Source organism: Trachinotus anak, unplaced genomic scaffold (assembly GCF_046630095.1).
Source record: "Trachinotus anak isolate AG129_WGS33_773 ecotype Australia unplaced genomic scaffold, CSIRO_AGI_Tana_v1 ptg000005l, whole genome shotgun sequence".
NCBI lineage: Eukaryota > Metazoa > Chordata > Actinopteri > Carangiformes > Carangidae > Trachinotus > Trachinotus anak.
The window spans coordinates 5,411,418-5,425,160 of record NW_027273856.1 but is presented as its reverse complement, the minus strand read 5'-3'; the positions used below and the strand labels follow the sequence as shown (position 1 = coordinate 5,425,160).

Below are 13,743 nucleotides of genomic sequence, written 5' to 3'. Positions count from 1 at the left end.
CTGAACAAAAACCAACAGATGAACAAATGTCAAACAGTGTTTGTGACAGGAAGAGAGCAGTAGAGAGCAGGTTGAAGCTCGTCACATGAGAAAAATAGATAAAATATTGAACCTCTAGATCACGTGATGTGCACGCACATGTCACACATCCAGCGTGTTCCTGTCCTTAAGTTTATCTGTGGTGTCTCTCCTGGAGCTGTAGTGGCGTCAATTCAGGAAACACTCCCATGGGTCTAATCAGAGGGAGGGGACAAAGGACTTATATGGTCATTTAGGTTGGAGGACTTGTAGGGTCAGGGTTGGGTTAGTTGGAGGACTTGGTTTGGGGTAAAATAAGCACTTTTAAGTTTAGATGATGCTCGTCGTCATGGTTACAATAATAATTACGTAGTTAAGGTTATAGAACGGAAACAGGAAACTAACAGAGGTCTCCTGTGTTTAGGTCCAGCATCCCTTACAAACATCTTTACAATTGTCAATGTGATGAAAAGTCAGAGGATCAGCAAAGTGATTCCAGTTCATCCTGAGGGGACCATGAACGTCTGAAGCAGTTGAAATGGGAATATTTGTTGAGATATTTGAGTGTGAAGAAAAAAGAAAAGAGAAGAAGAGACAGTCATGTTGATCTGAACATTAGAGAAACACATGATGGAGCTGAAATATGATCCTGGTTCATAATGTGGACTCGTTCACCTCAGCTGACACATTCAACAGCAGACAGGTTTTTGTATCAGTCTCTTTCACTGTGGGAGGATGGTACTACCTCATCTTTGGCTCTGGAGCTAAACTGTATGTAACAGGTAAGAACAAACATTTATTTTCCTTCAGTTGTTTTATTGAAGAAGTAGAAAATGTGTTTTCAGTCAGTTTCTGCTGCTTCAGACTTTACATGTTAGTTTGTTCATAGTTAGTACAAAGTTCCTGATGCAGCCGTTGTTCAATGAAAAAGTTCAATCATTAGTGAAAAGATGTTTAAATCTCACTGCACAGCAGAAGGAATTCTTTATTTCTGCTGGAGCTCAAAAGGTTTTGAAGAGTCCAAAAAGTGTGATATTGTAAGTGCATTGTGGATTCTCATCAGCTGCTGCTTCATGAATCATCAGACTGCTTTTCTTTCCTCTCTTCTCTCTGCTCAAATCAATTGACTTGTACATGAAGGACTGTGGAGGATTTTCCTGCTCAGTTGACTTTTTGTACAAAATGTCCAGTTAATCAAAGTGAATTTCAGTGATGAGCAGGATTCTTCAGATTCACTCAGACAGGTTGATGCTGGAAAATACAGTAAATGAATACAGTTGTTGTCTGATGATAAATGTATTTTATATGAAATATTCATTTTAACAACAACAAAAACAAACACTTAATCTGAGGAAAAATATATGCAATGTACAACATTACATTTAATATTCATTCAGATGATATAATGTGAAATAATTATGAGGAAAGGTTTAATTAATAATAGACTGACATAAAGATTTTCTATGGATATAATATATCATGCAGGATGATATAAACTATAGATCTATACTTCCAAAGTAATCCACGTTAAATATAATTTGTATAATGTTTAATTTGTTCATCTAATGAATGTAACCTCACTTTATATAATGGCAAATGTGTCTATATTTGCAGAATATATCAACGACAATGTGAAATATTTTTGGAAACCGTTGAATATAATTGGTCTACATATTTTTTAAATTTATTTTACTAGTTTGGTGGTAATAACTGTTATTTATATGACTGTAAATATGTCTTTCACTTAAATATGTTTTTAGTTTGATGTAGAATTTCTCTAAAATAGTCTAAGTAAATATTTTAATCATAAGATAATCATCAATGGATGATACATTTAATATTTAATATTTTTTTTCTATTTATGTAACCAAAAAATATACCTAAACCTCTGTAGGTATAAGAAAAATTAAAAAAATATGCACACTGTATTTTTTATTTAAAAATATATTGTCAGAATATATCATGATAAATTTTGTTTTAGTTTAGTTTAGTTTAGTTTTAGTTTTTTGTTCTTTATACCAGTCATAAAATCATGTAATGTTATTCTTAAAATGAAGTATTTGGTTAATACTGTATATCTTATGACTGTCATTGTATTTCAAATAAGAGTGAATATGTATTTTTGTTAAAGATATACTTGGATACCTGTATAATTAAATCTTGTAAATACTATAATGACACATTTATTCTGAGCTTATGATTTATAAAAGTGAAACATGAATATAAAGAATTTAAACAGTGTTTCCATCGTTGACTTTCTTGAACTTGATCTTTCTCTGATGATATACATAATATATAACCATGATCTATAGCTCAGTAAATATATGTGAAGGTGAATCCAGTATATGTGGGGACCTTTGTGCTGTATGGATGAGTAGTTGAGTGATCAGAGTCCATGTAGTTTCCAGGATCAGACTGAATGCAGTGCAGTGCTGGAAGCTGCTGTTGACTGTGTGAATGTGTGTCTGTGCTGCTTGTTGCTGCTGTCAATCTTCAGATGAGCAGGTAGTGAAGCCCGTGGTGAGCGTGTACCCAGCAGCACCCAGAGCCCACCTGGAGGGGAAGAGCTCCCTGCTGTGTCTGGCCTCAACCATGTTTCCTCCTCGGGTCCAGTTCTCCTGGAAAAGACAGAAGGAGGGTGGTCCTCTGGAGGAGCTGCCCCCTGCTGAGGGAGAGCAGCTGGAGCTCACAGAGTCGGGACGCTCCGCCGCCATCTTGCTGATCCATCAGCCAGAGAACAGCACATATAAATACAGCTGCTACGTCAAGCACGAGGGGGGAACGATGGAGGCCCCAACACAACAAGGTGATGAAGGCTTGGTGACTGTGTTGAGCAGTGATTCAGCTTCATGTGGAGACGCTGTCAAAGAGAGCAGAGGAGCAGAGCACTGACATTTCTCACTGCAGCTCCAAACATTTGACTCCTCTTGTGTTTCAGAGGTTCCAGCTCCAGCAGCCTCCTGTCCTCCAGAGAGAGAGCCAGCACACCCGGCAGCTCTGCAGCAAGCTCCCTGTAAGATCACCTGCTGCCTCTCTGCATGGACAGCTCCAATGTTCTGCTGCAGTTAGGGCTGCATATCAGTCTGTTCACTTCCTGCTCATCACTGAAGCATTGAAACATACACTCCCTGATTGTGTTAGAGTGTCCAACAGCACAACAAACCCCAGTCACAGAGCTTTCACTGCACCATCCTGACTAATAACACGTGTTGGGGGCACTATACTAAATGTGGGGCTTTGAGGGAGCTACAACAACTTTAGGGACTGTATCTTAAAGCTCCACTCATTCATATTTCTACATTAAGAATGAATCTAATGACTGTGTGTAAGGTCAAAGGTCAGAGATGACTTTATTTAGCTTGTTGTTGAGTTCTTCTGACCCCAAGTGGCTGCAAAAAGAAAATCAGTGAATCCAATTTCAAGCTCATAACAACCTGTGTCTTTTTCTATCTGGACTTTCCATTTGATCCTGGAGTGATTTGAATTGTCATAAACACTTGACAGAAGAAGGTGGTGAAGGCTTGGTGACTGTGTTGAGCAGTGATTCAGCTTCATGTGGAGACGCTGTCAAAGAGAGCAGAGGAGCAGAGCACTGACTGATTTCTTTTTGAATCCTTTTCTGTTGCAGTGGGTCCCCTGGATCCTCTCCAGCCTCAGTGCAGGGTGAAGCTGCTCTGTCTGCTGTACACAGTGCTGATAGTGAAGAGTCTGGTGTACTGCTGTGGACTCTCTCTGCTGATGAGCCTCAGGAACAAGGGACCGTCCACCAACTGCACACATGCTGACTGACTGTTTTCTGCTCGCCTTTTCTCACCATCACTTCATCTCAATTATCTCTTTGATCACTGTTCAGAAATTTAATTCAAATGTGTTTTTTTATTCAAAGGTTAAATACAGTCAAATATATATACACATATATTTTCACTTTTTAAATGTATATTATTTAGTATTATGTTATGTCGATGCTGTATTTCATTACCATTTTTAATGGTGACTTGTTTAATAATAGAAAATGTAGCTGAATAATTAGCTGCTTGGTAGATATGTGATTTTTCATGTTATATTTTCTTGTCTTGTTTTTCATTTTAATACATTTGAACCTGACAATGGAATTTTTGTCAAATTCTTTCAGTGTTATTGTTTCAAGAAATAAATAATCACAGTATTTTTGGATTATTTTTTAAAATTTCCATTTGGCTTCAGAGTAAATCATCAGAAAAATGAAAAGTTATATTGACTATTTACACTGACACCTATGTGTAGCTTGACTCTGAGTGTAAATAGCTCTTACTCTACTCTACTCACACAGTGTCCAGAATAAAGGCAAAGGATGATATGAACAGTGGCAAAGAGCCAAACAAGCACAACAACACTAAGAAAGATAAGCAAACACAAATTTGTCACTATTTAATACAAACAAGTAGGTGTGGCTTTACCTTGAGGTTCAGTGCTGGTTCCCCTGAGCATTTAGGTTGTATATTAATGATCTTTTATCTTTGTGTCAGGGTGTGTGTAAAACTCTATGCTGATGACACTGTTGTTTACACTCCAGGTATAAAAAATAATCAAACTTATTATATTTATATTATATTTATATATATAATTATATTTATCTAACACGTTTCAAGACTGGAATCACAAAATGCTTCACAAAGACACAAGTTATACACACTTTGAAAAAATAAAACATGTTGTATAGTAATATATAACACAGACACAATACACTCAAAACCTGTTTTTGAAACATGCTAAAAAGGAGAATTTTTTTAAATTTAAAAATAAAACTATGAATCACTAAACATTTAGGACACAGAGGCATTTCAGTATCATCATTGTGTCATCTCTATAAATAATATTTAAATAACCATAGTATTGTTTTCCATTAAGAGAAAACCTGACCCAACACTTAAACTTTTACGTGCTGAGGCCGACGTCATTCAATTTACCCATAAGCAGTTGTGTATCTTATCTACACCGACTGAAGCTAAAGCAGCACAATGACACCTTCAGTTTTTTATCAGTGTTTAAACCAAGTGTTTTAACAGCTTCTAGAGCCCAAAACACAAAACATCAGTGTAGTTGACAGCTACACTGATAACAACTGAAGCTTGAATGTAATTCACCAGAGGTCAGTGGGTCAGTGGGTTCATGAGGTGAATTGATTGAGATGTACAGACTCGTCTGACAACAGCTTTTGTTTTTTATCAACTGTAACTAACTGAAATAACGAGAGCTGAGGTGAACCAACATGGCCGCTCTAGTTCTGCCTCAAGAAGAGAACAACAACATGATGTGTTTGTCTCAGTGTGTTTGTGTTTCTGTCTCTGTGTGGTTTGTGGTTTATTGGTCAGATTAATCAGAACAAATGGACTTTTTTTATTTTTAAATTTACAGTCAGAGACTCAGTGATGAAAAATCTCTCATGGTTTCAATTTAAATTCTGTGAAATGTAAATTTAATTGAATTAATAATTAATGTATTGATTTTCAAAATGTGCTTCATGTGAAAAACAACTGATAATTTCAGGTTAAAATAACAACAAATTAATGAAAATATAAATTATAAAATGAACAAATCATAATGTAACATTTCCTATAATACCACTAAATTCATTACCTTGGGTTTTAGTGAATGAATAATCATGACGAACTCTCCTAATATGTTAGAGATTTACACAATGACAGTTTTATTCTCCATACTCTCATGTTGAGACTTCAGTTTGTATTTAGTCTCGTGTGAACGCTCTGAAGACTGAAAACACTGTTAGAATCAGTGACAGCTGATAAAATGGGACCTGATCAGAACGAAGGAGCTTTAACGTCGGCTGCAGAGCAGAAACCCACACAGCCCGTCTGCTGCAGGAAAGGAAGTGTTGATTCGTTGTCAACAGTTTTTTCTGAGTGCTAATAACCACTGAGAGCAGATTCATATCTGCTGCTGTACACACTCATGAAGTAAATTGTATTATATCATTTTAAACATGATTTAAAAATAAGTTTGGAGTGTGAATCATGCCACAGACTGTTTGCTTACATTTGTATCGTTCTCTACATTTGCTGCTGCAGCTTCATTAAAGTTTACTGAGAGCTGTTTACAGCCATAGTCAAATTACTTGTAGGTGTCAATATATATGACCAAGATAGTCAAGAGTCTGTTTCCAATTATTTGATCTAAAAATCAAAATCAATATATATCAATAAAAACCAGGATGTTTATTCATATATTGACTATGTTACATTGAATGAATTTGACACTCTAAAGAAAGTATTAAAAGGCAATAAAAACAAAGAAAATATCCAATAATCAATAAAATATTTACCAGATAACTAATGATTCAGCTTACTTTTCTATTAATATACAAGTTGCAATTAAAAGTGGATATAGAGCATTAAAACAACACTGAAAAAAGAAGAGAGTTTAAACCGAGAACCTGCAAATATATGTGTGATATATGATATATGTATATATGATTTTTAGACTGACTATCAGCACCGTGTACAGGATACAGAGCAGAGTCAGAGAAAACATTATTGAAGTGAATGAAATAAACTGAAGGGACTTTAAGGGTTAAAATCTCAGCTGAGGAGCTCTGTGGATTTGTACTTTTGTGTTTCCATCACAGCTGTTCAACAACAGATGACAGTGTGTGTTACTAAATTCACCACCAACCCGAATGTGTTTGTGGGAACATGATTGTGTTGTTGTGTTTGTGCATCTGGGTGACCCAGAATTTCTTGTCCTTTTAAGATAATTTTTTGGCATTTTTGTCTTTATTAGACAGGACAGTAGAGAGTGACAGAGGCAGAGAGGGGGAACAACATGCAGGAAAGGGTTGGACTGGTTGGGAGTTGAACCGACCAAACCGCAGATGCTCTTAGTGGAGGAACCTGCACAGAGCATCAAGAGAGCATCAAGACCAAGAAGCTTTTCACTCCATCAGTTCAGAGAAACAGAGAAGTCTGGGAACATTTAGAGAATAGATGAAAATAATGAGAATAAACCAAAGATGAACAGATGAAATAATAAATGACTCCCCTCTGCAGGCTGACAGTCACCTTCATCTGCTTCTTCAGCAGCAGACATTTGAAGACTGAACACAAACAACATGTTGGAGACTGAAGGTCTCAGTTTGACCAATCACACACTGAAACATAGAAGCTTTTGACACTTTAATGTTGCTGCCATGAAATGATCATTTCATTGTTCAACTCATGAGTTTGTGGTTTTTCTTTCCCCTTTAAAACCTCCCACTCAGAGGAAAACCACACAACAGCTTCAGCTGAGCCGCCAATCAGCAGCAGCAGCCTCATCTGTGGGCAGCAGGGGCTGATGGGAGGTTTGAGGAGGCGTCAGAAACCACGTGGCCCTGGTCTGATCTCACAGCTCGTCCTTGTTTGTCCTCAGCTGCATCAGAGCTCCACTTCTCCCCAGGTTCACCAGAGGAAACACCACTGCACAAAATGCTTTTCCTCCCAGCTGCTGCTCTGTGCTGTCTGTGTTCAGGTGAGTGTTTCCAGCCAATCAGGAGCCAACAAAGTCCACCTGTGACAAACACTGTCACACTGACCTTCATCTACCTGTCTGTGTCTCTACAGCGCTGGTTGCCATGGCAGCAGAGCTGATTCAGGACCAGTTATCATTGACCAGGAGAGTTGGTGGATCAGTCTCCTTCAGCTGTGGAGGAACTGACCAGTGTGACAGTGCTTATGTATTCTGGTACCAGAAGAAAGAGACAGAAACATTTACAGTCATACCTGATATTAACAAGAATAATGGAAACATAGACTCAAGGTACGGTCATCCTCAGAAAGATGAAGATAGACAAAGTTAAACTCTCTCATTCAGCCTCCTACTACTGCTCATGTTATAAGGATGCTCCCCACAGTGAGAAATGATCCCTGCAGCCTGAACAAAAACCAACAGATGAACAGATGTCAAACAGAGTTTGTGACAGGAAGAGAGCAGTAGAGAGCAGGTTGAAGCTTGTCATGTGAGAAAAATAGGTGAAATATTGAACCTCTAGATCATGTGATGTGCACACACATGTCACACATCCAGTGTGTTCCTGTCCTTAAGTTTATCTGTGGCGTCTCTCCTGGAGCTGTAGTGGTGACAATTCAGGAAACACTCCCATGGGTCTAATCAGAGGGAGGGGACAAAGGACTTATATGGTCATTTAGGTTGGAGGACCTTTAGGGTTAGGGTTGGGTTAGTTGGAGGACTTGGTTTGGGGTAAAATAAGCACTTTGAAGTTTAGATGATGCTCGTCGTCATGGTTACAATAATAACCACGTGATTAAGGTTATAGAACGGAAACAGGAAACTAACAGAGGTCTCCTGTGTTTAGGTCCAGCATCCCTTACAAACATCTTTACAATTGTCAATGTGATGAAAAGTCAGATGATCAGCAAAGTTATTCCAGTTCATCCTAAGGGGACCATGAACGTCTGAAGCAGTTGAAATGGGAATATTTGTTGAGATATTTGAGTGTGAGCAAAAAAGAAAAGAGAAGAAGAGACAGTCATGTTGATCTGAACATTAGAGAAACACATGATGGAGCTGAAATATGATCCTGGTTCATAATGTGGACTCGTTCACCTCAGCTGACACATTCAACAGCAGACAGGTTTTTGTATCAGTCTCTTTCACTGTGGGAGCAGACTACTACCTCATCTTTGGCTCTGGAACTAAACTTTATGTAACAGGTAAGAACAAACATTTATTTTCCTTCAGTTGTTTTATTGAAGAAGGTGAAAATGTGTTTTCAGTCAGTTTCTGCTGATTCAGACTTTACATGTTAGTTTGTTCATAGTTAGTACAAAGTTCCTGATGCAGCCGTTGTTCAATGAAAAAGTTCAATCATTAGTGAAAAGATGTTTAAATCTCACTGCACAGCAGAAGGAATTCTTTATTTCTGCTGGAGCTCAAAAGGTTTTGAAGAGTCCAAAAAGTGTGATATTGTAAGTGCATTGTGGATTCTCATCAGCTGCTGCTTCATGAATCATCAGCTGCTTTTCTTTCCTCTCTTCTCTCTGCTCAAATCAATTGACTTGTACATGAAGGACTGTGGAGGATTTTCCTGCTCAGTTGACTTTTTGTACAAAATGTCCAGTTAATCAAAGTGAATTTCAGTGATGAGCAGGATTCTTCAGATTCACTCAGAAAGGTTGATGCTGGAAAATACAGTAAATGAATACAGTTGTTGTCTGATGATAAATGTATTTTATTTGAAATATTCATTTTAACAACAACAAAAACAAACACTTAATATGAGGAAAAATATATGTATTTTAAAACATTATATTTAATATTTAAACAGACGGTATAATATTAATTATGAGGAAAGGTTCAATTAACTAATAGACTGGCATATAGATTTTCTATGGATATAATATATCATGCAGGATGATATAAACTATAGATCTATACTTCCACAGTATATCTTACAGTAATTCTCAGTAAATATAATTTCTCTAATGTTTAATTTGTTCATCAAATGAATGTTAACATACTTTATATCATGGCAAATGTGTGTAAATTAGCAAAATATATCAAAGAAAAAAAAAAAAATTTTAAATTCTTTTAATATGAATTCTTTTAATAAAATTAGTCTATATTGTTTTTTATTTTACTAGTTAGGTGGTAATAACTGTTATTTATATGACTGTAAATATTTCTTTCACTTAAACATGTTTTTAGTTTGATGTAGAATTGATCTAAAATTGTCTGAGTAAATATTGTAATCATAAGATATTGATCAATATTCTATTTAAATAAGCAAAAAATCAAAAATACATGCACAATGTATTTTTAATTATATATATTGTCAGAATATATCATGATAAATATTTTTTGTTCTTTATATTTATCAGCCATAAAATCTTGTAATGTTATTCTGAAAGTGAAATATCTGGTTAATACTGTATATCTTATGACTATCATTGTATTTCAAATAATAGAAAATATGCATTTTTGTTAAAGATAAACTTGGATACTTGGATAATTCAATATTTTTAAATATACAAATACTATAATGCACCATTTATTCATAGCTTATGATTCATAAAAGTGAAACATGAATATAAAGAATTTCAACAGTGTTTCCATCTTTGACTTTCTTGAACTTGATCTTTCTCTGATGATATACATAATATATAGCCATGATCTATAGCTCAGTAAATATATGTGAAGGTGAATCCAGTATATGTGGGGACCTTTGTGCTGTATGGATGAGTAGTTGAGTGATCAGAGTCCATGTAGTTTCCAGGATCAGACTGAATGCAGTGCAGTGCTGGAAGCTGCTGTTGACTGTGTGAATGTGTGTCTGTGCTGCTTGTTGCTGCTGTCAATCTTCAGATGAGCAGGTAGTGAAGCCCGTGGTGAGCGTGTACCCAGCAGCACCCAGAGCCCACCTGGAGGGGAAGAGCTCCCTGCTGTGTCTGGCCTCAGCCATGTTTCCTCCTCGGGTCCAGTTCTCCTGGAAAAGAAAGAAGGAGGGTGGTCCTCTGGAGGAGCTGCCCCCTGCTGAGGGAGAGCAGCTGGAGCTCACAGAGTCGGGACGCTCCGCCGCCATCTTGCTGATCCATCAGCCAGAGAACAGCACATATAAATACAGCTGCTACGTCAAGCATGAGGGGGGAACGGTGGAGGCCCCAACACAACAAGGTGATGAAGGCTTGCTGACTGTGTTGAGCAGTGATTCAGCTTCATGTGGAGACGCTGTCAAAGAGAGCAGAGGAGCAGAGCACTGACATTTCTCACTGCAGCTCCAAACATTTGACTCCTCTTGTGTTTCAGAGGTTCCAGCTCCAGCAGCCTCCTGTCCTCCAGAGAGAGAGCCAGCACACCCGGCAGCTCTGCAGCAAGCTCCCTGTAAGATCACCTGCTGCCTCTCTGCATGGACAGCTCCAATGTTCTGCTGCAGTTAGGGCTGCATATCAGTCTGTTCACTTCCTGCTCATCACTGAAGGATTGAAACATACACTCCCTGATTGTGTTAGAGTGTCCAACAGCACAACAAACCCCAGTCACAGAGCTTTCACTGCACCATCCTGACTAATAACACGTGTTGGGGGCACTATACTAAATGTGGGGCTTTGAGGGAGCTACAACAACTTTAGGGACTGTATCTTAAAGCTAAACTCATTCATATTTCTACATTAAGAATGAATCTAATGACTGTGTGTAAGGTCAAAGGTCATAGATGACTTTATTTAGCTTGTTGTTGAGTTCTTCTGTCCCCAAGTGGCAGCAAAAAGAAAATCAATGAATCCAATTTCAAGCTCATAACAACCTGTTTCTTTATATAGCTGGATTTTCCATTTGATCCTGGAGTGATTTGAATTGTCATAAACACTTGACAGAAGAAGGTGATGAAGGCTTGGTGACTCTGTTGAGCAGAGAGTCAGCATCATGTGGAGACGCTGTCAAAGAGAGCAGAGGAGCAGAGCACTGACTGATTTCTTTTTGAATCCTTTTCTGTTGCAGTGGGTCCCCTGGATCCTCTCCAGCCTCAGTGCAGGGTGAAGCTGCTCTGTCTGCTGTACACAGTGCTGATAGTGAAGAGTCTGGTGTCCTGCTGTGGACTCTCTCTGCTGATGATCCTCAGGAACAAGGGACCGTCCACCAACGGCACACATGCTGACTGACTGTTTTCTGCTCGCCTTTTCTCACCATCACTTCATCTCATTTATCTCTTTGATCACTGTTCAGAAATTTAAGTGAAATGTGTTTTTTTATTCAAAGGTTAAATACAGTCAGTCTAAAAATATAAAAACATATATACACATATATTTTCACTTTTTAAATGTACATTATTTAGTATTATGTTATATCGATGCTGTATTTTATTACCACTTTTAATGGTGACTTGTTTAATAACAGAAAATGAGGTTGAATCATTAGCTGCTTGGTAGATATGTTATTGTTCATGTAATTTTTTCTCGTCTTGTTTTTCATTTTAATACATTTTAACCTGACAAAGAAATTGTTGTCAAATTCTTTCAGTGTTACTGTTTCAATGAATAAATAATCACAGTGTTTATGGATTGTTAAAATGTTTTTTAACATTACCTTTTGACGTCAGAGTAAATCATCAGACAAATGAAAAGTTATATTGACTATTTACACTGACACTTATGTGTAATTGATTCTGGGTGTAAATAGCTCTTACTCTACTTTCACACAGTGTACAGAACAAAGGCAAAGGATGATATGAACAGTGGCACAGAGCCAAACAAGCACAACAACACTAAGAAAGATAAGCAAACACAAATTTGTCGTTATTTAATACAACGTTGGTGTGGCTGTACCTTGAGGTTCAGTGCAGGTTGTATATTAATGATCTTTTATCATTGTGTCAGTGTGGATGTAAAACTCTACGCTGATGACACTGTTATTTACACTACAGTTATAAAAAATAATCAAACTTTACTCTAAATACCGAAGTTAAGTAAACTAAGAATTATATTTATCTAATACTTTTCAAGACTGAAATCACAAAATGCTTCACAAAGACACAAGTTATATTCACTCTTTGAAAAAATAAAACATGTTGTATAGTAATATATAACACAGACACAATACACTCAAAACCTGTTTTCTAAACATGCTACACATGAGACATTTTTGAAATATAAAAATAAAACTATGAATCACTAAACATTTAGGACACAGAGGCATTTCAGTATCATCATTGTGTCATCTCTGTAAATAATATTTAAATAACCATAGTATTGTTTTCCATTAAGAGAAAACCTGACCAAACACTTAACCTTTTACGTGCTGAGGCCGACGTCATTCAATTTACCCATAAGCAGTTGTGTATCTTCTCCACACCGACTGAAGCTAAAGCAGCAGAATGACACCTTCAGTTTTTTATCAGTGTTTAAACCAAGTGTTTTAACAGCTTCTAGAGCCCCAAACACAAAACATCAGTGTAGTTGACAGCTACACTGATAACAACTGAAGCTTGAATGTAATTCACCAGAGGTCAGTGGGTCAGTGGGTTCATGAGGTGAATTGATTGAGATGTACAGACTCGTCTGACAACAGCTTTTGTTTTTTATCAACTGTAACTAACTGAAATAATGAGAGCTGAGGTGAACCAACATGGCCGCTGTAGTTCTGCCTCAAGAAGAGAACAACAACATGATGTGTTTGTCTCAGTGTGTTTGTGTTTCTGTCTCTGTGTGGTTTGTGGTTTATTGGTCAGATTAATCAGCACAAATTGACTTTTTTTATTTTTAAATTTACAGTCAGGGTCTCAGTGTTGAAAAATCTCTCATGGTTTCAATTTACACTCTGTGAAATGTAAATTTCATTGAATTAATGATTAATTTGATTGATTAGCAATGTGCTTCACGTGAAAAATAACTGATAATTTCATGTTAAAATAACAACAACAAATAAATGAAAATATGAATTATAAAATGAACAAATCATAATGTAACATTTCCTATAATACCACTAAATTCATTACCTTGGGTTTTAGTGAATGAATAATCATGACTAACTCCCCTAATGTGTTAGAGGTTTACACAATGACAGTTTTATTCTCCATACTCTCATGTTGAGACTTCAGTTTGTAATTAGTCTCGTGTGAACGCTCTGAAGACTGAAAACACTGTTAGAATCAGTGACAGCTGATAAAATGGGACCTGATCAGAATGAAGGAGATTTAACGTCGGCTGCAGAGCAGAAACCCACACAGCCCGTCTGCTGCAG

General features: G+C 37.1%; 1 protein-coding gene and 1 pseudogene across 1 annotated transcript; both read left to right on the top strand.

The window, feature by feature from the left end:
- Positions 1-30: 30 nt before the first annotated feature.
- Positions 31-5,824, top strand: LOC139621461 (uncharacterized). Its single transcript, XM_071477981.1, has 4 exons — positions 31-800; positions 2,516-2,824; positions 2,957-3,031; positions 3,647-5,824. Exons 1-4 carry the CDS (start codon positions 662-664, stop codon positions 3,805-3,807), a joined length of 684 nt encoding a protein of 227 aa, XP_071334082.1. The 5' UTR covers positions 31-661; the 3' UTR covers positions 3,808-5,824.
- A 1,411-nt stretch (positions 5,825-7,235) lies between these two features.
- On the top strand, positions 7,236-12,063 carry LOC139621460 (immunoglobulin lambda-1 light chain-like; annotated as a pseudogene).
- Positions 12,064-13,743: the final 1,680 nt, after the last annotated feature.